This window comes from Adelges cooleyi, unplaced genomic scaffold, assembly GCF_023614345.1.
Source record: "Adelges cooleyi isolate 19-005CV unplaced genomic scaffold, UGA_ACOO_1.1 ACOO_flye_CR_arks_rails_tigmint_CR_PRNA_651, whole genome shotgun sequence".
Lineage (NCBI taxonomy): Eukaryota > Metazoa > Arthropoda > Insecta > Hemiptera > Adelgidae > Adelges > Adelges cooleyi.
The window spans coordinates 3185390-3207885 of NW_026096352.1; the positions used below are offsets into that span (position 1 = coordinate 3185390).

Sequence of the window (22496 nt, forward strand, 5' to 3'; positions counted from 1 at the left end):
ATCAGTTGTGTTTGGATGTTTTACAATTTATTTACAAAAAATGATTGATTTTACAGTCCACTATATTGATTGTATTGGCTATCACAATAACGACGTACTAAATGAAATCGTGATAGACGATAATCATAAATGCCAGACGAAATATGCTAAAATCAGGCATTGGACTTAAATTTGTTTACGAGTATAACAAATAACCCGCCGGTATAGTAGCAATTTGTTCAGAAACACTTGTGGTGCACGGCTTTTGGTCCGTGTTCTTCGTATTCTGATCGGTTGACCCACATGTGCTTGAAGGTAGACAGACTAGCCAAGATCGAACCACCAATCCAGGTGGAGAACTTCCGCTCGGGCGTGGTGAGCAGCCGGATTTTAGTAGTCGACAGCGCCAATTTCGCCAGCATCCGTTCGACGCGCTGAGAAAGCGATGGCAGTAGGCTATTACCTCCAGCCATCACAATGTTATTGTACATGTCGTTTTGCAACCTAATGTCGCACACGCCTATTGATTCATAGACCATGTTGTGCACGCCTGCCAACTTAGAAGGTATGTTGAATATGGCTGGATCGAACATCACTTCGGGAGCTCTGTAACTATAAACACAACAAGAACGGCTCGGCGTGGCGTTAAACCGATGACAGATTCATATCGTTAAATATCGATGGCATTTGTTTTAATTTTAAAGTGACGAAATTTTATAGACCTATTTTTATGTATTTAATGAACTTGTCGTGGCTTCTAGAAGCAGATCTTTGCTTCCAAAAGACACGTATTGCTAAACTTATCACTCTTGTGCGCTATGCCATCGATATAATATACATCAACATTAACATTGGGCTTAAAAAGACACTCACGCTTCACTGTAAATAGTGATCATTTGTCCGTCAGGCATTTCGTAGATTTGTTCGATATCCGGATGGTTGAAGTTGTTGTACTCGATGTAATCCTCGCTGTTGGGGTCGATTACGCAATAGCAGAGTTTTTCTTTAATGGTGTTCACAATTGCTTTGTCCGCGGGAGTGGTAAAACTAAAGCCACGGGCGTTCATCATATTCGCCAAGCACTCTGTCACCTGTCGGCCGCCCACCGGCAACGTGCGGACCGCGTGTGGTAGACAGTAACCCTCGTAGACGGGTACGGCCCTTGTGCTATCGTATCCGAAATCCACCACTATGCCTGTAGTCTTGCCGGAACCGTACAGCGCCAGTGTGGCCGCAGGCACCATAAACATTCCTGGCACGTTAAACAGCTCGAACATCATCTGCATCAACATTTTTTTTCTTATAGATTAGGATTTCGTTTGTAAGAAAAGAAAATTCTAAAACCAATAATTGACCTCTGCTAATTTCTCACGACAAGGTTTTGGATTCAACGGTGGCTCGGTATGAAGAATGTTGTAGCCTTCTGGTGGCAACATCAAGTCTTCGTAGTACATATGGTAGTACATTTGTTCCATGGCCTCCCAATCGGTAATTATTCCGTTATCTATGGGGACACTAGTGTCTAACACTCCTCGGTTTTGCACGGCATAATCTCCGACATAGGTAATCCTTTGTCCATATCCCGGCATGGAAACCTAAAACGTTATACACCTACACGTGCTGTAATCTATAAAACGACTCAAATAGTTATGGTACCTCTTGGCGTGGAGAACCGACAAATGTGGGAATTATTGTACGAGGAGCATCATCATCGGCGAAACCAACTTTTAAGGAATACGTTCCGTTGTCGCATATCAACGCCGGATTATCCAAGTATGTGAGTCCTAGTAAAATATGTCGAAACATAAATTTGTAACTTCGAAAGTACTACTATAGCTTTTAAAGTAACATGCGTTTAATTTTGGTGAACATTTAAGTATAGTTTAGATTTTTAGCATGGTTAACCTTTCGTTTGAAGATTTTTTACCACATTATAATGTTGGTTGACGTTCCATACCGTCAGGTGAACAAGAAATCAAGAATTTCAAAAGGTAGTAATTGAGTTAGGAGTTTAATACACACAAAACAATGTACTTATGATTTCCTTCTTCGACTGGTTGAATACTGAAAACCCTGAACGAGTGGGTGGAATGGATCTTGTACTCTCAGATTGAATAATATTTTCTTCTGCAGAACCATCGGAATGAACGGACATTTTTCTTTAATTGTTTAGCTGTCAAAATCTTAAGCAGGAAAATAAAAATGTAATAGGAAAAATGAGCGTTATCAATACTCTATAGCGACTGCTTGTTGATTAATCATATGTTAGTTTACGACGACTTAAAATGTAAAACTATTTATTCTATATATTTATACTCAAATACTTAATCGTGGTTAATTGCACCTCCTATAAAAGACGTGCAATTATTTCTGTTCTGTGAACAATCATACAAAAATAAATGATTTCTGTTAATATATCGAATCAAAATATTGTATAAATAAATAACCAAGTGCAGGTTAGGTCAGTGCCTAACATAACTAGCTTTATAAATCGATTTTACATGTTTACAGTCCTAGGCTTAAGTGAAAATTTCGTCCTATTGAGACAGCACTTTTGAGAGGATTTTAGGAACCTGTGTACTGCTGACATCTTTTTCACTTAAGAGACATACTGTGATTAGGTAGGTAGCTAGGATTATTAATCAATAATTATAATAAAGCAGTTTTATATTTACATGATAAAATCGAAAGTCCAACGGCACATTTTTAGGATTAAAATTTTATTATGTAAAATTTTTACTGATAATTTTTAAATTATTTTATTTATGCACTTCCCGGAGAAGCGACCGTGTTAGCGATTGTTACCGTGTTACCTGTCATTGTGTTCATGTGTTAAACTTTGTATAACTGATTCACAATTTATAATTGTGTTTAACTTATTGTAAACTATTAATCATTATTAATTGATAATCATTTATTTTGTTATAACTTTATATTTTCTGATAGCTTGTTGATTTATTCATTAATTTAATTGAAAATGGAAGGTTCAACAGGAGTCTTTTTGTACTGGATTGTGTTTGAAACGTCGGCTAACCAGCAGCATGTATTTGATTCGTTATATCCGGCACAACCCATTTTAGCTATACCTTATTAACCGAAGCCAGCGCCGGTGGATTGGCAGCCGTTGTTCCCGCCGGTCTTCATTGACACATCGATACCGCCGCCTGCGGTAATTGATACGAGCATTCCACCTCCATCGGTATGTGAAACATCGGTCCAGTCGATGTTGAATATATCGACTCAGAAGTCAGACGTCGACGATGTTAAATGCATTTTGCTTATAACTAGTGTTAACTTCGTTTGTTTATTGCAAATTTGTGTTATTTCTCTTCGGTAAGTTCTACTCTGTCGCTGACGGTGGAGCGGGAGCGCCGAAGATTTAACATAGGTATAGTTGTGTTTAGTGTTTAATTGCGACGCTTAAAACCGTTGTAACATTTTTTTTTACCGTTGTTATATTGCATAGCAAGTGATAGGTAAATACGTATAGGCCAAAATGTTTCTTTTAAAAAGCTTTGCTCTTATCCCTTTTAAAGTTTGATTGTTATTTGTATTATAAAAGTAGGTAAAAAAAAAAATTGTAAAAAAATTATATTTTTTACTTATTCTAAGCTTATTTACTATTCGAAGTATCAAAATAGAAGTCGAGTAGATGAAGAAGTGATGGCAGCATTGCGTCACTTGCGAGAGTGTCACATCGAGCACTATCTCTAAGCAGGAAAATGTCTTGAGAGAGTAAAACAAACTAACGAATTATACGAATATTAGGCCTTAAAGCAGCTTATGCTCGGTTAAGATAGTCAAACAAGCTATAAAAACTTGGGATAGGCCAAAATTATATGTTTAATAAATATAATTATATATAAAAAAATTAAATTAAAAGCATTTTTCAGCCGAGCCTGCAACCACGAAAGAGTATTTTCATGTCTCGTTGAAGTACCGAATAAATTTAGAGTAGTGGTGGAATTATAGATAATGAAATAGTATATTAACAAGCAGTAACAAGCTGGTATCTAAGGTGGCTAGTAAACATACCAAGTTTCTGGCTAACATTTAAGTGTTTACATAATATCTGGCCTAAAACAATTCATAGGGAATATGACCTGTTAAATTATTGTTCAGTTATAGTTTGATCGTTGTGAATACAACACATAGTTTAAAAAAATTAACATCCCCAACCCTATCCCCACCGCGTATTGCTTTTTTGTGACTTTTTTGTAACTAATTTCGGTTATGTACCAGTAGAGTTACGCGTACGAGTCGAACCACACGGGACATTTTTATGTGTGTTATATAAGGATATAAGGATAAAGAAGGATATTAGAATATATATATAAGGATATATTTTCATTAGGTTTTTTGGTATCGCTGTATAAACAGACATAAAAATTTCAAAAATAAAATAAAATAAAAACGGCGATGTTGTACGAGGTGGGAGGCTATCCAGTGATAGAACCCAAAACAAGCCTTTCAAATACCTATAATAGTAGAATAACAGTATTTTAGTAAATGTGTAGAAAACAGGATAGACATTTTATTTATGAATTGTTACATAAATATAATTATTAGACAACGTTATTATGTCGGGCTACCTGTTAGCTATTTGTCTTGTCCCTATAACAACGTTTCAAACATGTCTGAATAGGAGGAATAACTCTCATCTCTTTGTTTTATTGAGTTTAGTGAGTTATTCCGAATGTTGTATTAATAGCGATATTTTCTGTCCTGACAAGACATTAATAGCGAACTTGGGTTCGTTCGGTTTTTTTTTATACCGGACCCACAATGACTCTGTATTCTGACGGGATTCATAAACTCTGTTCGCTGTACGTCCAAAGTGTTAAGTTTCCCTGCAATGTCGTGACTCGTGTCGACCAGATTAGACGCTCTTTCTGTGGCAATATGGTCTCACCCGAGTGTAACAAAACTCGAGATAGACATTTCTCTTGCTGTCGATCACCCACGGGTATACCTATTACTCTCAGTAATAAAATGGTGGGTATTCGGTAGATATCATTGGCGGCGGCGGCGGCGACGGCAAGTTCATTATCGAAAACAGCTTAGGGACTGCCGTAGACGTGCTGGCATGTTTCTGCTCCGTGGTCGACATTAACTTATTGTTGAACGGGGCGGTGATTTCGGACGCCAGATCTGTCGATCGCCGGCAAACGTGAGAGGTCATCTGCACTGTAACCGTGTCGCGGGTATAGTCTATAGTCCACTTGGCTCCGGCCTTCGACAGAAACCCATACGTGCTCGGTTCGAGCTTTTTTTCAAAAGTCGGTGTTGCTATAGGCAACTCAACGACAGTAGTACTCTGGGCGGTGGCGGTCTTATAATTCGACGTAAAGGCTCTAGGGCGCGTGGTAGGAACTATGAAACGGGACTTCATCGCATAAGTCGACACTTGGTTATGTCCATCCAGCGTAACGATGCACGACTTACATTTCTTGCTATGGCGCGTGAAGGTAGCTCTCGTTCGATACACGGGTGCTGATTTATGAGTACACCTTTGGTACGCGGCCCGTTTGCAAGTTGTCGGTTGAAAATGGGTCATTAGCCGCGGGATTGGCTTGCAAGTAGTCGTTCGGCGCGTGGTCCGTTTGCAAGCGGTCGTTCGGCGCGGGGTCGGTTTGCATATGGTCCGAACGGTCGTTTGATACGTCCTCGGAGTGGTTGTCATACGAGTATGTATCGTTGTCGGGCTAACGAATTTAGCGGCATGCGTTATTTGACACATTTCCGATTTGCTACAAGTACACAAGTTCGGAAGGCACTTGGCCAACATGCGATTCAAAACTATGTCGTTCCATGCTTTGTTCTCCGTACATCTGGTAGTGTACCTGAGTTTGTAGCAGTACGGACCACCGGTAGAGTTGGTCGAACCCATATTACGGTATTTGAACACTCTTGAAGCGCGCAAGTGTTTCTTTTCCGAAGTTTCAAAACCATGTTCGAGCAACGGCACAATATCGTCTGTGTCAAAGTATGATTACGAAATAGTCATTCAACTTATAGATTACCAATATGTGGATACTACATACTGACGAATGTCTACCAACGAATGAGACATGAATCATTTTTGTTTTTTTGTTTAATAGCACTAATGGTTAATTACCTTGACCAGTGAACTCGTACGACGAATAGTCTATGGGTTTTGATTTACACAGTATACTCTGGAAAATAGCGAAATAAAGAAAATAAGTACTAAAACTGTACATTTTAATGACTCGGCTTAATACAAATTCATACAATATTAATCGAGTTCAATTATAAACTGGGAAATTGTATACGTTTTGGTGTTTAAATTGACTAGCAACCAGAAATACTAAATTGGTGATTTTGATATTTAATTGACAAATAAACCTTTGTTACCTTTAGGCTTCAGTATACGAATCACTCATGCTTACACACAATAAATAATGAACACTAATCACTAATGCTAATTCATATTCTGTGGATTATTATTATTCATTGCATATAACTAATTTCATTGCTTGGCAGTTGGCATGCAAAAAGTTATCAAGTACAATAATATAACCAAGTCAACACGCACAGAGTAAATCTAATCTGCGACCTAGCTCTAAGCGCGTGTTGAGGAAAGTGTGACAACTAAATTAAACGAACTGTGTGCATGCAAAACGATTATTTGGGAAGGTTTTGTTTGGAAATCTTAAGAGTAAAATATAATTAGAGTCCACGGTTGTACAGTCTAAACTATACCGCTCAAATGTCATACAGCGTTGACTTACCTACTGAAGTTCAGACAACATACAGCAGATTTTTAGTAGAGTAGAATAAATAGTCAACAATTTGTGTGGTAAATGTTTTTTAAAAATATTTTTTAAGTGTCGATCGTTTTTGCTTGCCCGGAATGAACCGCACACGGGACGAACGTCCTTTTGTATCTTAGTTCGTCGTCATACTGGGATGAAGCCAATCGTCTTAAGTGACGAAGCAACCGGAACCGAGCATCAGCCGAACCGTCGTGCTGCAAAGGGTACTTAAACTCGCCAGGTTCAGCCAGTTGAGTCACGAAAAGATTTTTAACGTTTTTCTTGCGCCACATAGGCTTGGTCGGAGGACACAATTGACTGGGTAGACACGTGGGTGTTGGCCACTCCAAGCATTGCGGTCGGCCCATGCATTTAGCTCGTCTGCACTCGTGTTGCATCCCATCGTTTCGGATACACTTGCAACCCACGATGATTTCGCCACCCCTAAACTCGACTTTATCAAATTCCGACTTTGGGCCCACCACACAAGTTAAATCCTCTCCTTGCATTTTCTTTTTTTTCCTACCGGTAACATAATATTAAGTATTAAAACTTGAAAACTATTCAAATTTGGTAATGTATAGGCAATAAGAAGTAGGTACACTGAAATAGGTACAATATAATTTCATTTAACCAATATCAGACTAACGTCTAACAGGTAAAGTTCTCTACTTCAAGTATTCTAAAATTTCGTTAGTAAAGTAGTAGTAAACTATTTTTTTAAAAATAACCTCATAAAATAAGTTCAAAAATCATACAGCTTAAAAAATGTAATGAAAACCACACTGTTCTTTTACTTTAAGAAAGATTAAAAATTATAAGCGTTCATGAATATTTATACAAACTTCACCTTAATTTTAGAAACCCTGTTCCCAGTCTATGCTATACAATTACACAGCTGTACTCACTAATTTGATTTGAAGAATTTTAAAGCTTATTGAGATCGTTTTAGTTTAAAACTACAATTTGTAAGAAAAAAAAAATTATATATGTTGACAATAGGTATTTGTTTACTTCTATCCAAGTAACGAAAATACTAATTTAAAATAAATATAGTAGTATAAGGGATTGAAAGTTATTTAATGGGTATAAATTACCAGCTATGTATTCGTAATAAATTCGTGGGTAAACATCGTTTTTTAAACTATAATTACTAAAAAAAAAACTTTTGGTCGATAGTGCTTACTTTACCTCATTCTACTCAAATGCATAAAATCCACTTTTTCCTCCAATGAGCTATTCTATAAAATTGTCTTTTTAATTTATAATTTTATAAGTACTTCATACAGTATACTCACAAATAATTCAACATTTTCAATATATCTAATATGAAATATTCTAACAGTATTTTTTTTGTTCACAAAAAAAGGAGTAACAACTTTTTTCTTTAAGTTAATGAGTAGGTGCAGGTTAATTTAATCACTTTAGGAAAGTAAAACGTAATTTTTGAGACACAATTTTTTCTCTTAAGCTATTTTTACAAACTAATTACAATAATAATTTTTTAGAGTATACGTTTTCTATAAGACGTTTACACCGTATCACATCATTTTAGAATAAAAAAAAAAATAATAATAATAAAAAGAGTATACGTACGTTTACTTGTGTATAGGCCCCAATACACGACTGTAAATTACCTTTATAATTTTATTAGGTAATCTAAAAACCTGTTCGGAAATGCTGATGGACAACATTATACAAATCAATTTTTATTAAAAATTGAACTTATAATAAATTTAATAAAAATTATATTTTATCTTGTTCGTGAAAATTGCAGTTACAAACTAATAGCAATCTTATAACTTTGTTTATATGAACTTAATTTTAGCTTTTTTCATATTACCTATCAGGTTCTTTTTTCCCCCTATGAATTATAGCTATTTTGGTTGGAAAAAATGCCTTCCAGTAAAACTATCACGTCTTGTAGAGTACTCAGATTACAATAATTGTTCTTTTATTAATAAGAGCAAGACTTCTTACAGGGTGCGCTGGACTTCAACTTTTGATTATTTTACTAAAACCGAAAAAAATAAGTAAAGAATTGTCAATATCAGTCATATTCAAACTCTATAGTGATTAGATATAGAATTTTGAAAATCGAATTCCGATGCACAATGGAGAAAGTCTTCCTCTTGTTAACAAAAATAAAAATCATTGTTATCTCTACAAGGCGCTAGTTTTCCTCGTTTTGTCCATAAAAACAGGTGCAGTCCCCTTAAAATAATGTTATTCAATCAAAATTTAGGAAGTTTAATAGTATAAAGTTCATTGCATTATCAATAAGGTATTTTATAATAACAAATGAAATACTTACATCTTGTTAATCGTGTTTTACATCGAAATTGTGACTGTTGTATGCTTTATTCATTCAATAAAAAATATAATATTGAACAATTTTATTTGAAGCATCAAAAAATAAATAATTAGAACAATAAATATGTAATTAAAAATAAAGTACTAAGAACGTACGTTTTCATAGATCAGTCAAAAGGAAAATGTTTACTACACAAATAAAAGTAGTAACGACTAAAAATTAACAAATTACAAAATATAGAACAATAAATAATTAAAACAAGTTGAAATAATACTGATGTATCAAATAATCTACAAAAATGGTAAGTTTATCTACTTCAAAAATTAGTTCAGTTGAAAATTGTTATTAAATTAGGTAAATTAACTACCTCTTGATATTGAATTCAAACGAAATAAGCTCCGACTCCAAACTGGAAACCATCAACTATCCTATCTCCAGTCATGTACTGCAGAGGAGTACACAAATTGAATTCAAACCTAATTGAATTGCCTAAACGAGCCACTAAACCAACGCCAGAAGAGAGTCTAAAGTTTTTAAAAATATTGTTAACGCTGTTTTTGGTATTGTTACCTGAAAAATACATAAAAACAATAACATTCATGTTAATATTATGAATTTAATTATGCAAATAAAAATATTAATTAAATTCATATTTACCTAAAAATGATATATTTCCAGCGTTACAAAACAAATGGAGCCTAAGTGCCTCATTTATTCTATTACTCTCCATTCCAAACATGGGCTTCACATAAATGTGGGCAGCCATTATCCAGTAACTCTGGAAAAAAATAAAATGGAAATTATAGTTTTAATTAATTTAAGAATTATTTTTAAAAATACCATTGCTCCAGCTACAGCGTCATCATTCAAACTACCAACTCCACGAGATTGGAAACCGCGCAATGTCATTGGTCCACCCAGGAAGAATTTATCCATAATATTAGGTTTTTTGTATGTTCCTAAATCAGTCAAGAATCCTCCTCCAAATGATCCTTGGAATACCTATATTACAGTTTAAATTGCTAACATTAATACTATAAATTAGTGTACTGTATACAGTATAAGCATATATTATAAAATTTGTATATTATAAAATTAAGTACTATCTAATTTACTGTACATATGAACATCTGTGGTAAAAAGGAAAAATAAGTGAAAATAGTTTGTAACATTATTTTTAAAATGTAGCCATGAGCAACACAATTTACTTGCGTAACTCACGCTTAATCTGGTATCAATAGCTACAATAGTGGATTATATATTTCAATATACACTTTTAATACGAACAGTTATAAAAACTAAAATTAAAATCAATAGCTTGGTGTAACACTAGTAAAAAATGTATAACGTATGTAACCAACACTTATCTAAATACAGTAATATTATAAAAAAAAAAGTTTTATTTAATTTTTTAATTTAGTTTGAGTCATAAATGCTAAAAAAAGGTAAAAATAAAAAAAAGGTTGTGAGTAATATAACTATTTCAAACTTTAGTTTTGACAATGTGTAAAATATAAAAACATATTTTTTTATGACATATTCAACAAGTATAGTTTAATTATGTCTAATAAATTGTTCTTTGATAAAACTGCATCACATTACCTGTTTCTAATAAATAAAATGGGTAATAATATTGGGTTGGCTCTTCTGTAGAATTTAAAAAATGTTGCTTACACCCTTTTCTTAACGCTCAATATGTTTTAAACATATTTTAAATAATGACAGATTGCCATAACATAATATCAATATATATATGTATAATTTATACAAATATTTTTTTTAAACTTACAACATCTCTACTAATTTTTGAAAAAAATTGGGTAATGAAATGATTTCTCAGAAAAGAAACATCTCCGCCAAAGCCAGCTACTTCCATAACCATTTGACAGAACACACCTTCACTCGGTAATACTTTAGAGTCTCTTGTATCTAACGTAGTGATATGTTTTATTGATGATTTGATAGAAAGTCCGGACTCTTCACGTAGTCTAAATGGACTCTCTTTTGATAACATATTAATATCACGGATGACAGCTTCATATTGCAAATTTTGACTAAAGTGATTCTGAAAGTAAAAGACAATTTTTACAATTGTTAACAAAAAATAATTTTAGAAGTTACCTTAAATGAAGCTAAAAAACAAATATCAAAGAGAGTTCCCCACTCGTTAAATATACCATGAACAGTATTCCAATGTGATATTTTCTTAAACATATTTCCGGAAATGCTATAATTTATAAATACTGTTAATGAAGATTATAGAATAGGTTATTCTAAAATTTATATTTCTTTTTACCATGAAGTTATTTTTCCTGGAACATATTTAAAAACACAACCATTATAATTCCGTGTACCATTATTTCCAAGCGAAGTTTCTAACTTAAAGTGATCAGCATGCCCTGTTAAGTTATTTAATTGAAATCCAATTTTCACAAAACCTTCATTATCACTAGTTTCTACATGGTGAACACCAGACAATAATTTAAGCTCCCGAGTTTTGAAAGTTACCTATATAAAAATACAAATTTTGCACAACAATATTTAAGTTATTCTTTTTATTAGTTTTTTTTTAAGCATGCATATTTGTAAATCTAACAGAACATTTGTGTTATTTTTTTTTAACAGTTACCTTGTAACCATATGGCGTGGAGTTTGATGCATCGCTTACATCAATATCAACATTTACATGTTCAAAACATTTCAAGCTCATTAGATTTTTACGTACTATTTCCGCATTTGCTAATATCTTTTAAATAATCATATTATTAATAAAATAATCTAAAATGTGAATTGAGTATTAAATTCACAATAATTACTTACAGTACCAAATGATTTTGAAGTAAACATTAATTTAACCGATGATTCAAGTATTGAGTCTTTAGTTTTTTTTAACCCTTCCACATACACTTGATCAACTCTCGCCTAAATGATAAGAAAAACAAATAAATAATATTGATTAGCCTTTGGTAACGTGCGCATATTAAAAATTTCCCCCATTCACATACAGATGCGTGACTGATGTGAAAAGTTTACCTCAGTCACACTTAATTGAAGTGTAAGTTGTAACTGTGAACCATGCACGTCAATAAAGTAAATGGTGTAAACTGATAGATAGAACATATTAAATTTAGTTGACAAACTAGAGAAATTAATAATTTAAAATATATTTTACTTTCTGATTTTCCAGCAAATAAAGCTCTTGCATTGAAAGTTGTGAACTGTCATTGTATTCAAACTAAAAAAAAAAAACAAGTTTATAAATAATTATACATCATTTCCTAGGGCTTATAAAAATATTTTCAATTCTAATATAATATATTTATACTAAAAGAACTAGCATAATAAGCCTATTATAGATAAATAAATATTATATAAGGTTCAAAGCTAACCCTAGCTAAGGTTATTTTAGCCTTTAAAAATGGAGAAACTACTTTTATTTAGAAACTTTTTACTGATATGGTCAGGGGCGCATTTAGCATTTTGCCTTGTTAACAATTATTAAATGCTGCCTTTAAAATTTATAATATTTAATACATGAGTTTTGAAATAGAAATTTAGTTTTAAAAGTTAAGTGGTATCATTACATTACATTAAACATTAACCTTCCAGCGAACACACTGTCGTAAATAATACTTTGTACTTATTAATTTATTTTACTTAGATTGTTATCTTTGTACATGTTATTAGAGGTTTAAGGTACAGTAAATGCATTAATATTTAATTAAAATTAATCAGATGTACAAATATGCCTTTCTTTAGAACTGTTGTAAATTGTACAACACGCTATTACTTATGTTATTACAAATAGCTGGAAGATTAATATTGTAGAATTTAATAAAAATATGTTTGGCTAATATATAATTTATGAAAAGCAAGTATGTAAGTTATCAAGTACATAAAAACAAAACATTAATTTTGTTGAAACTTGTTTTACTTCTTATATTTATATAATAACAAAATTTTTAAATACCAAAAATATGTTCATTATTAAATTATTCGTCATCACTTACCTTTCCTAGAAAAATACCCATTAATAGGTAATTTGAAAGATCGGTTAACGAAAATATTGTCAAAAGTTTTTTTTAACTAAAAAATTTGAGAATTGGGAAACATGAATTTTAACAAACTTAGAAACAGTTGAAAATCATGACTTTAAATTAGGTACTTTGAGTATGGACTATAATATTTTATAATTTATATAATTAAAAGGGTTGGATAGGAACTTCGAATTTAGATGTATAGTAAGGGTAAATTAATAAATTGAGGAACTAGATAGGTAGGTCAAATAAAAATAAAAAAGAGGTCACTGATAATGAAAGGTACCAAAGTAAATAGTAAAATTGATTTGATTGTCTGATAACGTCAAAACTAAAAATGTGTTATCACGAGTTTTAATTTATAGATTACAGAACGATTAAATTTAAGAACTAAAAAGTGTAATTGATAGTTTAGACTTACTATCAACCGAGTACTGAAAAGTGACAACGATGTACTGACTACTGACTATACAGTATACTACGTAAAATGTGTGACGAATCCTATTATTAGGGTGCACCTACTTATTCCTAATATCTTATACGGTTTAGTGCAACGGGGACTGCACGCTTAAAATATTTTTTTATGCTTTTTTACTTTTTTGTTGTATTGTAGTTAATGATCATGACGAATGAAAAATAGAAAACTTGTCAAGGTTGACAAAAGTCGTTAAAATAAATAATTAGAAATAAACAAACAAAACTAAATGTCCTATTTGTATATCACCGATACGTCCAATTTCCAAAATAATTTTTACAAACATATAATGTCACGTTTTAAATATGGTTCTATAACATTTTTTAACTATGTAGTACCATTGATTTTAAAATATATACTGTATATATATATTATATATATTTATCATACGTATGTTGATTTATCAGAATAGTTAAAAAATGAATTGCAATACACTGAAGTACTGAACTAAAAACGTTCTTGGTTTTAGCATAAGTATGCGAATTGCGAGTAATGAGTGTATTGTAAGGCTTTATCGTAGGCTCTTTTGTAATTGTTGTAGTGTAGTTTATTACGTCAGCAAGTAAACAAATGTTATAAAATATTTTGATTGGTAGTTGAAATAAAGATAAATCGTAACATAATGGCCATTGCAATTAGTATGACCACTATTTAGTACTAAAAATACAATGAATCCGTTCAATTTATAAATTCTTTTTTTTTGTAGTTAATTATGCCGTCAGTGCACTTTAGAAAGAATTAATTATTATCAGCCCTAATATTATTATTAATTTTTTATTCTATTATTATGACGGCGTATGTCATGCGTCTGAGCCGCAATCGTTCTTGGCTCGAATGACAAATTAGTAATTACTTTGGAATCCGTCCGACCTGGACAGAACTCATCAAACAAGTCATTTGAGCATTTGACCTATATAAAATAATTATATCAAATCAAACAATATTGTGTTTTAGTATTGTTAGATATTTCCTAAAATGTATCGGTACAGACTGAAGTTTCATCGGCTAATCTGAAAAATGTTAATCCGTTTAATCGTCACGTTCGACTGTTTCTGTTGATAACAAACCACCAACAGAAAAAAACAGCCATATGTACCTCCATAAATGGTCCTCCATAGGTATCGATGGCGCCCTGGGCCCCTCCCCTGTTGGAACTCTGTGAAATAATGCTGCAATGATAACACGACGGCAGTGCGTGCGTGTCCTAGTCTCTAACCTCTTAATCTTGCGCCGTGAGAAAAAATAATATGATATATATTTTATTATAAAACAAAACCGTGATTCACAGTGAATCATTCACTCTTGTTGCCGCCGTCGACTACACGTATCCATATTATTATATACATATATAATATAATAACACTATTACTTATCTAAGCGACTAGTCTTGGATTCTACGAATGGTATAATTCTGTTTCATTCTAGCCGAATTATTGTATAGTTGTTTTTGTTTTTAATAATTACCTACACTTTTTCTCCATTGTTATACGTTTTTTTGGCATTACAAACGCCAAAATAACTTTTTATTGTACGCTTGAAAACAATCGTATTCCCGTAAATTTGTGGCTGCGCCTTTAGTGTTGACGTCTCGTCTGCATATCTTCAACGTTTGTTTGGGACTGCAATTTGAAAAGAGCTTCCAATTATTTAATCAACAATAATGGCTATGGAAGGAGAGGAAATCATTTCGGATCAGGAGAAGGTAAAGTTTCATCATTGAGTTTTATACTTATACTTAATGCGAGCACATTTACAACAGTTAAGGTATGATTCACAACCGTCAGTTGCTACGAGTTTCTATGTTTCTTAGAATGTGGAAACAAATAGAAAGCAAAGTATTGTCACAAGTTATTGTTTGTATCGTAGACCAAATTTAAAGTATGACAGGTATTAGTTGGCCAATTACTAATTAAAATTAAAAATTTGATTTTCAATCAAGTTGGTTAATTCTCTATTTAATATAAGAGCGGAAGTGCGCAGAAACCAAAACCCATTACTCTTGTATGTGCGTGCGCAGCCGGCATTGACACGTTTTGGTTTTTGCGCAGTACCGCTCTTATATTGAATAGACTATAGTAAGAATCTAGAACCAATACTTCCTAAACAAATGTTCCTAATTTTATTAGATGAATAAAGTGTCTTCAAATAAATAATAATTACAAATTAATAATATAATTTTTAAAAAATTACCAATAATTTGGTTCGCCTATTAATCTATTAAACTTAAACAATAAAATATTTAATTTTTTAATTGTCATGAATTACGATTTCTAATAATAAAACAATTATTCAATCAAAAACATTTTGTCAATTTAATAGTTATTAATCAGCAGGCGTATTAGAAGTTGATAAGGAATTATTTTTTAGTTTTGTATTTCATTTAAGAACCGAGAGTTGAATACCATTTATATTTTTTTAATATGATTATATAGTTTGATCATTTTAGGTTCTGTCTATGTAGTTATAAGTTAGCTGATGTTATGACCCATTGCGGAAAAATAGTCATTGTTCCAGTAGGCTCTTTGAAATATAAGTATAAATGCACTATACTTTTTTAACAATTTTTTTTTTATTATCTTATATTTTTACGCTGATTACGGAGCTGAAGTAAAAAATCCGGAAATGCTGCTAGTTTCAAAATTATAGCTACTTGAAAATTGATATTTTGCGTGTATTACATTAGGTGGCAGTTAAGGACGCCCACCACCGCACCATACATTTGACAGCTAGAATAGCTTAGGTTAAGTTCAGACTCGTTAGGTCGCTAATACTTCCAGAACGGTAAGTTAGGTTAGTTTAGTTCTCTAAGCAAGCTATATTTTGTTTGGGGTTTGGGGGCGTGAGCCACCGTCCAAGGAAAAGTCCCGAAGGGGCGTCGGCAGGCAAAGGGAATTGTTTTAAACAGTTAACAATTTATTAGTTTAAAGCTTTAATACTTAAACAAATTATATTGTTGTTTAATACAATATTGATATTACATCATTGATAGTATTATTAATAAAAAAAATAATTAAATATTAAATAATAATACTGTAGCAGCGCACTCGCTTCGCCGACAAATGTATGGCACAGCTGCGGGCGTCCACAGTCGCCTCCTATTGTTATACACACGGAAAGATGCAAATTTCAAATAGCTATAACTTAGGAACTAGATAAGTCTGCCAATTTTTGTTTTCAAATTCGTAATCAGTATTAAAAAAAAGACACGATGATAAAAAAAAAGGGTGTCCGGTAAGGTGCATTTTTTTTCGAAATAATAATGTATTTACAACAAGACTTAAAGCTATGTCTATTAGTTTTTGGAAATATTTTATTAATTGTTTATATAATTTTATCATAAAAAACACTACTATTGTTTGATAAGAACTTTTTGTTTTAATAGGTCAGAATTGTCTCCGATTTCATTTTGCATTCACCTCCTGGCGAATTTAATGAAGTTTTTAATGGTAAGCATTATTTATTTACTGTGTGACTATAGTTATTACTAAGTATGCTGTATGGACTCAAATAAAGTTAATTTACTCATTTAGTACATTTTTACAATTTATAATCACAAATTTGATAAAAATATATTTTATGTTGGTATGTAACTGAATCAAATAACTCTCAAACATGGGCAAAGAAAGTACCTGGGCATTACTCTATAACTTAAAATGTAAAAAAATTGACTTATGCATACTTATTGAATACATTAATATCTAAAGATTAATAAAAGGAAGTATATATGTAGAATGTAGATTGTAGATACTTAAATTATGCATTTCCCTCTATATTATACGTTGTCTCAAAGGACAAATCCTGATCCAATCTTCTCACCTCCTCATGTGTGCTTGTTTTTAATTTCTCCACAAAAGGTTTTTTATTAACTGCCTATTCGCTCTCCAGTCATGACCAAACCATTCTTAATGTTTACGTCTGACTAAAGAGAAAATATCCTACTTGTTGTGTAATTTTTGTAGAAACTTTTTTTGTCCTTTCAAACTTATTTATTTCTTTATTATAGACAGAACTATATATGTTACAAACACGCTTATCTAGTCAGGTTAGAAAACGATTATTATTGCACAGTGACGAGAGATGGACACGCAACTATAGCGCTTATAGTTTCTGGCCATACTTATTCACATAACAGTATAATATATTTTATTATTTTTTGGCTTATCAAAATAGAACTATTGTATTAAATTTTTACATAAATGAAAAAAAAAAAATATGGTTAAGTGTTGCAAACATATTTATAATTCATATAATGATTTTATAATTAAATGGGTACAAAAAAAATGAATACAAAAATAATCACTTACGCCTAAATATTTGCCTATCTTTTTTAATATTTACAGTCGTTTTGTTTTTTATTTAATAATTACTTAAAGGAGACTGCTAAAAAAGAAAGTCAGCCTGTAACATACAAATCTTAAATCAATTAAGAAATAAGATGTAATAGTAAGCAAGAATAAAAATCACATGATCAAAAAATAAGAAAATTAGTTAACAACACTATGTTTCAAGATTTTTGACAATGAATGTGTTACTAGTTTCTTTCAAACCCACCAAAATTGGTCTAGATCACGCCTTGAAATAGCGGTTAGTATGTAAACAGACATGAATTTAAATTGTTTTCTGAAAAATATGATTTTTCTATCATGTGAGTTTTAATTTCAACCTACTCATATATATATTTGACAAAAACAACATTATCATTAACAACATTATTATTATTTATTACATATAATCTTCATATACAGTATAGAAATAGCAAATAATTTGTTAGTATTATTAATATTTTTAGATACAATTTTTTTTATCCATAAGCTTTGGCAATATAGCACGAGTCCCAATCTGAATAGATAACCGTAGTTACGAAGAACTTTACATTCAAAAGTTATTAATTTTCTCTCGTCTCCTCATGTTGCATATGTCGCTATTAGCCGCAAATAGCTGTAGTATAAGTCATTGGCGTAATTAGAGGGGGTCTGAGGAAGTTCAAATCCTTCTACAATCGTACAGGCTTTAAAAAAATGACAACAACCAATGAGGCACAGCCCCGAAGTATGGTTTATAATTTTTACCAAAATTCTGAGGGAGTTTTCAGAGTTATTAAAAGGTCCAAACTTCCTTGGCCCCTCCTCTACTTATGCCAATGGTATAAGCATGTCTTTGATAATTTTTATTTTATGAGTTTTATTATACACCTATTTTCATGCATTTATTATATTATATTCCTTTTGTTGTTAGTGTTTACTCCCAGGTATTTAAAGCTGTCCACTATTCTGACTCTAAAATTATCTACTGTTAAATTGTTTGCATTTGAATTGTTCCTTGACATGACCATGTACTGATGTTCTTTGGCTTTAGTGGTTCGCCCCAAAGGGATCCCCTACGACTGCGGACCGACTAATAGCACTGGGTGCTAAGTGCGGGCCGGAGAAGGTGTGTCACAAGATGAAGTGACCAGTCAGAAGGCCACTTGTCGGAGGGCTCTACGTCAAAACTTTATTGCATATGTATAATAGAGATATTCCTGTTATTTTTTGCCTTTGCAAGATTTCCCTTTTCAAGTAATAGTCAAATTATAACCGTGTTCCATTCATCCTGGATACTTTCTTTTTCCTTACAATCAATAATTTCCATTATCTTTCTCCTTTATAGTGACCCACTCATCTTAATATCTCTACCACTTTGCCAACTTAGAGCCTTTTTAAAATTTAACTATGAAAAATAATTTCACAATTATCCACTAAGTACTACATATTATTAATCCATAGGTAAATTAATTTAACAATTATGCATGTGTTGATTTATTTTCATTTAAAGTTATAAATATAATGCTGATAAAAACTTTTGATTGTGTTTGGAAAGTTATTTGATTCCTTGTCTTCAATTAATTTAATTTCTTGTACTAAAATCTAATATATACTATGTAAGCCTTGTAATGCATTTAAAATGTAAAACGTTTTAAAAACATTAAATTGAGTTCTAAGCTGTTTTTGAATAAATGAATTTAGCTTACAATTATAAATTTTGATTTTAGATGTTCGAGGTTTGGTAAACAATGATGCTCTACTCAAAGAGGGAACCTGCTGGTAAATAAAACCACATAAGCACAAACATAAGCTTAGTAATAACATTGTTTATAAATAATATAGATAGCCCACTGGCATGTATTTTTTGCTGCACGTCAATTGTCAGCACTCAGGTATTTACTGCAATAACTAAAAACGCTAAAAAGTACTCTATAGCGGCGACAATTTACGCGCAGCAAAAAAACACGGGCTATCTATATAATTTATAATCAATGGTAATAATATTAACAACTAACTCCAATGTGAAGTGTGTTGTTAATGTTAACATTACTTGTATTTTCTATAGTTAGTCACATATCATGTTATTTTTGTGTTATAAAAAAATACATATTTTGTTTTTAGGGCGTTTGCTTTGTATAATAAAGAACAAACTTTGCCAGTTAAAATAGAAAATAGTGATCAATCAGTGTTAATAACACAATTTAATGACTTGGGGTCAAATAGATTTTTCGATCCCAGGTCAAAGCAGTCATTTAAGTTTGATCATTTAAGAAAAGAAGCATCCAACTATGAAGTAAAGATACTTCATTTGTTTATTTTATTTATCATAAGTTAAACTAATTTATTATAAATTTTAGAGCTGGGAACCAGATACTGAGACAGAAGCTTGGCGTTCAGCATTTGAAACCGAGTTTACCAATTATACTACATTACATTATAAACATGGAACCTGTAGTGTTTTTACCAAGAAGGACGGTGCCTCTACTGTAATAACTGCTTGTATTGAAGATCACGAATTTCAAGCAAAAAATTTTTGGTAAATATATTTTAAACTATAATTTGATAAGTACCTATTAAAAATACATTTATTTTATTTGAAGGAATGGCCGCTGGCGATCGCAGTGGACAATGACAATTGGGTCAGCCAATATTGAGATTCTTGGGTTTTTAAGGATTCATGTTCATTACTACGAGAATGGTAATGTTCAGTTAGTTGCGTCCAAGGAAGTCAAGGAGTCTATTGCATTAATGGTAATAATATATTTTTATAACATTATGCAGTGCAAATTAATACTCCAAGGTTATTTTTAAAATAATAATTTAGAATGAAGAACAAGCCGTCAAAGAGATTTTAAAATTAGCTGCAGATTCTGAAAATGAATACCAGATTGCTATCACTGAAAATTATCAAACAATGTCTGAAACTACATTTAAGGCTCTCCGCCGTCAGTTGCCAGTGACAAGAACGAAAATTGACTGGAACAAAATAGTGTCTTATAGTATTGCTAAAGAGTTTAAAACTCAATGACCAATCAAATATGACAGTAGTTTTATCTGGTAAGTCTTTTTAAGCTTACTGAAATATCTTGCTAAACAATACGCATAATACATTAAATAAAAATTGCCGTTTTCAGTTTAGTTGTTAGAGAAACAATTGTACAAATGAATATTGTGCTATGTAATACTTCATAATGTTATTCATTTTAGTTTCCCAGAATAGAGTTGTAAATTAGTAAAAAAAAATTATTATTAATTTAATTTAATTTTTATATTTTTAATTATCATTAAATTATTTTGTTAAAAGAATAAAACCATAAAAATATTGAATGGTTTTTAAAATTAGTAGATTTTGTGCTTATTTGGATAATTATGCTTGAAGGTTGTAAACAAATGTTATATAAGCAATTTAACTTAACAGTAATTATAATAACAAATGCCTAAAGTACTTTTTTGATTACTTATATAAAAATGTTATTTAATATATGTTTTGGATAATTTAAAATTTATCATTTTTCATAAATTTTATGTAGGAATTATTCAAGTATTTATCGGTAGCAAATAATAGATAAATAACATGTTTTGTGATTATTTTATATTGATGAAATAATGATAGGCACACAATGAAAGTATTTCAATACTTGGTTTTTACTTATAACTATTTAATTGTTCCTCGTTATTTACTATAAGCATTTTTGTTACAAGCTCAATTCACTAAAAATGCAAATTTTTTTCATTGTCCACATCGATTTTTGCTAATTATCACTGCATTTGTAAACGTTACCCTATTATAAGTATTACATTTTTTTTTTTTGCAATCCTACATTTAATATATTAGTTATTATCATTATCATTTGAAAGAATTAAAAGTTAAAATTGTTAACATTATATGTATTGTATATTTATTGACCAAAATTTATGTGCGTTGTATACATAAATTTCAAAAGTTGTTGACTGTTTTTCACGTAAAACAATATTGATATGTTATAAATTGTAATGCGATATTGAAATTAGATAATTCTTACCATTATTATGCATCTTTTTATTTATGTACAGATCTGTATTTGTATAGTCAAAGATTTTAAATAAACAATGAAAACAATGTTTTTGTTAAATAATTACACATTATATATGTATATAATAATATTTACTTCTATACATTTAATAGAAATAAAGTTTGTCATTGTACATATACAAAAAAAAAAAAAATCCAGATTGATGGGAATTTAATATTGATACTTTGGTTGAGGGATTTGAGATTTATGTATAATTTAAGACCAGTTTTGAATAACTAATAATAAATTATAACATATGCGCGACGGTTTCGTAAAAGATATTGTAGTGTTATTAATGTCTTTTTTGCTGCCAAAATCGTGTCTTCCGGCAATAATAATACTGAAAAACAATGCATACTTGAATGTGCAATATAATTAAAAATAATAGAGAACATAATGAGTGTATTCCATGTATGATGTTAAAATATTACAAAATATCTTGAATAATTGTTCATTTATTGTCTTGGAATATTAATTCCTTTATTATCTGACTATTGTATTTCTTTTGCCATTGTTAGTTATGTCAATTATTTATTATTACTACTATTAATTTTTGTAT

At 31.2% G+C, this 22496-nt stretch overlaps 4 protein-coding genes across 7 annotated transcripts; 1 reads left to right on the top strand and 3 right to left on the bottom strand.

Annotated features, from left to right (window-relative positions):
* Positions 1 to 14: 14 nt before the first annotated feature.
* On the bottom strand, positions 15 to 9062 carry LOC126844515 (uncharacterized). The gene is made up of 6 exons (XM_050582769.1): positions 8352 to 9062; positions 2014 to 2865; positions 1636 to 1763; positions 1335 to 1574; positions 853 to 1259; positions 15 to 591 (listed from the first exon to the last, which is right to left on the bottom strand). Exons 2-6 carry the CDS (start codon positions 2132 to 2134, stop codon positions 219 to 221), a joined length of 1269 nt encoding a protein of 422 aa, XP_050438726.1. The 5' UTR covers positions 2135 to 2865; positions 8352 to 9062; the 3' UTR covers positions 15 to 218.
* On the bottom strand, positions 4509 to 6834 carry LOC126844517 (uncharacterized). Of its 3 annotated transcripts, XM_050582772.1 has the most exons (3): positions 6732 to 6834; positions 6098 to 6155; positions 4509 to 5955 (listed from the first exon to the last, which is right to left on the bottom strand). In XM_050582772.1, the coding sequence occupies exon 3, from the start codon at positions 5867 to 5869 to the stop codon at positions 4961 to 4963; it is 909 nt and encodes a 302-aa protein (XP_050438729.1). In that variant the 5' UTR covers positions 5870 to 5955; positions 6098 to 6155; positions 6732 to 6834; the 3' UTR covers positions 4509 to 4960. The 3 variants fall into 3 exon arrangements, with proteins under 3 accessions (XP_050438729.1, XP_050438728.1, XP_050438727.1); XM_050582771.1 differs by having other exon boundaries at positions 4509 to 6155; XM_050582770.1 differs by lacking the exon at positions 6732 to 6834 and having other exon boundaries at positions 6098 to 6705.
* Positions 9063 to 9097: 35 nt separating the features above from the next.
* LOC126844514 (sorting and assembly machinery component 50 homolog) lies at positions 9098 to 13373 on the bottom strand. 2 transcript variants are annotated; one of them, XM_050582768.1, is made up of 11 exons: positions 13080 to 13372; positions 12242 to 12304; positions 12103 to 12173; positions 11890 to 11991; positions 11699 to 11815; positions 11366 to 11577; positions 11191 to 11296; positions 10859 to 11134; positions 9910 to 10071; positions 9727 to 9847; positions 9098 to 9639 (listed from the first exon to the last, which is right to left on the bottom strand). In XM_050582768.1, exons 4-11 carry the CDS (start codon positions 11914 to 11916, stop codon positions 9452 to 9454), a joined length of 1209 nt encoding a protein of 402 aa, XP_050438725.1. In that variant the 5' UTR covers positions 11917 to 11991; positions 12103 to 12173; positions 12242 to 12304; positions 13080 to 13372; the 3' UTR covers positions 9098 to 9451. The 2 variants fall into 2 exon arrangements, with proteins under 2 accessions (XP_050438725.1, XP_050438724.1); XM_050582767.1 differs by lacking the exon at positions 12103 to 12173 and having other exon boundaries at positions 13080 to 13373.
* Positions 13374 to 14779: 1406 nt separating this feature from the next.
* On the top strand, positions 14780 to 21228 carry LOC126844753 (F-actin-capping protein subunit alpha). Its single transcript, XM_050583148.1, has 7 exons — positions 14780 to 15283; positions 16964 to 17027; positions 19613 to 19664; positions 20007 to 20178; positions 20243 to 20421; positions 20486 to 20636; positions 20710 to 21228. Exons 1-7 carry the CDS (start codon positions 15242 to 15244, stop codon positions 20911 to 20913), a joined length of 864 nt encoding a protein of 287 aa, XP_050439105.1. The 5' UTR covers positions 14780 to 15241; the 3' UTR covers positions 20914 to 21228.
* The last annotated feature ends 1268 nt before the right edge of the window (positions 21229 to 22496 follow it).

Excerpts from the sequence above, each read along its gene's own strand:
- LOC126844517 (XM_050582770.1), bottom strand. The coding sequence starts at position 6,200 with ATGTACAGTTTTAGTACTTATTTTCTTTATTTCGCTATTTTCCAGAGT. Across the intron at positions 5,956-6,097 it reads GTACGAGTTCACTGGTCAAG|ACGATATTGTGCCGTTGCTC; the intron begins GTAATTAACCAT and ends ACTTTGACACAG.
- LOC126844515 (XM_050582769.1), bottom strand. The coding sequence starts at position 2,134 with ATGTCCGTTCATTCCGATGGTTCTGCAGAAGAAAATATTATTCAATCT. Across the intron at positions 1,764-2,013 it reads GTCGAAGAAGGAAATCATAA|GACTCACATACTTGGATAAT; the intron begins GTACATTGTTTT and ends ATATTTTACTAG. Across the intron at positions 1,575-1,635 it reads TCGGTTCTCCACGCCAAGAG|GTTTCCATGCCGGGATATGG; the intron begins GTACCATAACTA and ends ATAACGTTTTAG.
- LOC126844514 (XM_050582767.1), bottom strand. The coding sequence starts at position 13,100 with ATGGGTATTTTTCTAGGAAAG. Across the intron at positions 11,578-11,698 it reads CCACGCCATATGGTTACAAG|GTAACTTTCAAAACTCGGGA; the intron begins GTAACTGTTAAA and ends ATTTTTATATAG. Across the intron at positions 11,135-11,190 it reads GTTTTTTAGCTTCATTTAAG|AATCACTTTAGTCAAAATTT; the intron begins GTAACTTCTAAA and ends TTTTACTTTCAG.
- LOC126844753 (XM_050583148.1), top strand. The coding sequence starts at position 15,242 with ATGGCTATGGAAGGAGAGGAAATCATTTCGGATCAGGAGAAG. Across the intron at positions 17,028-19,612 it reads ATTTAATGAAGTTTTTAATG|ATGTTCGAGGTTTGGTAAAC; the intron begins GTAAGCATTATT and ends TTTTGATTTTAG. Across the intron at positions 20,422-20,485 it reads TTTCAAGCAAAAAATTTTTG|GAATGGCCGCTGGCGATCGC; the intron begins GTAAATATATTT and ends TTTTATTTGAAG.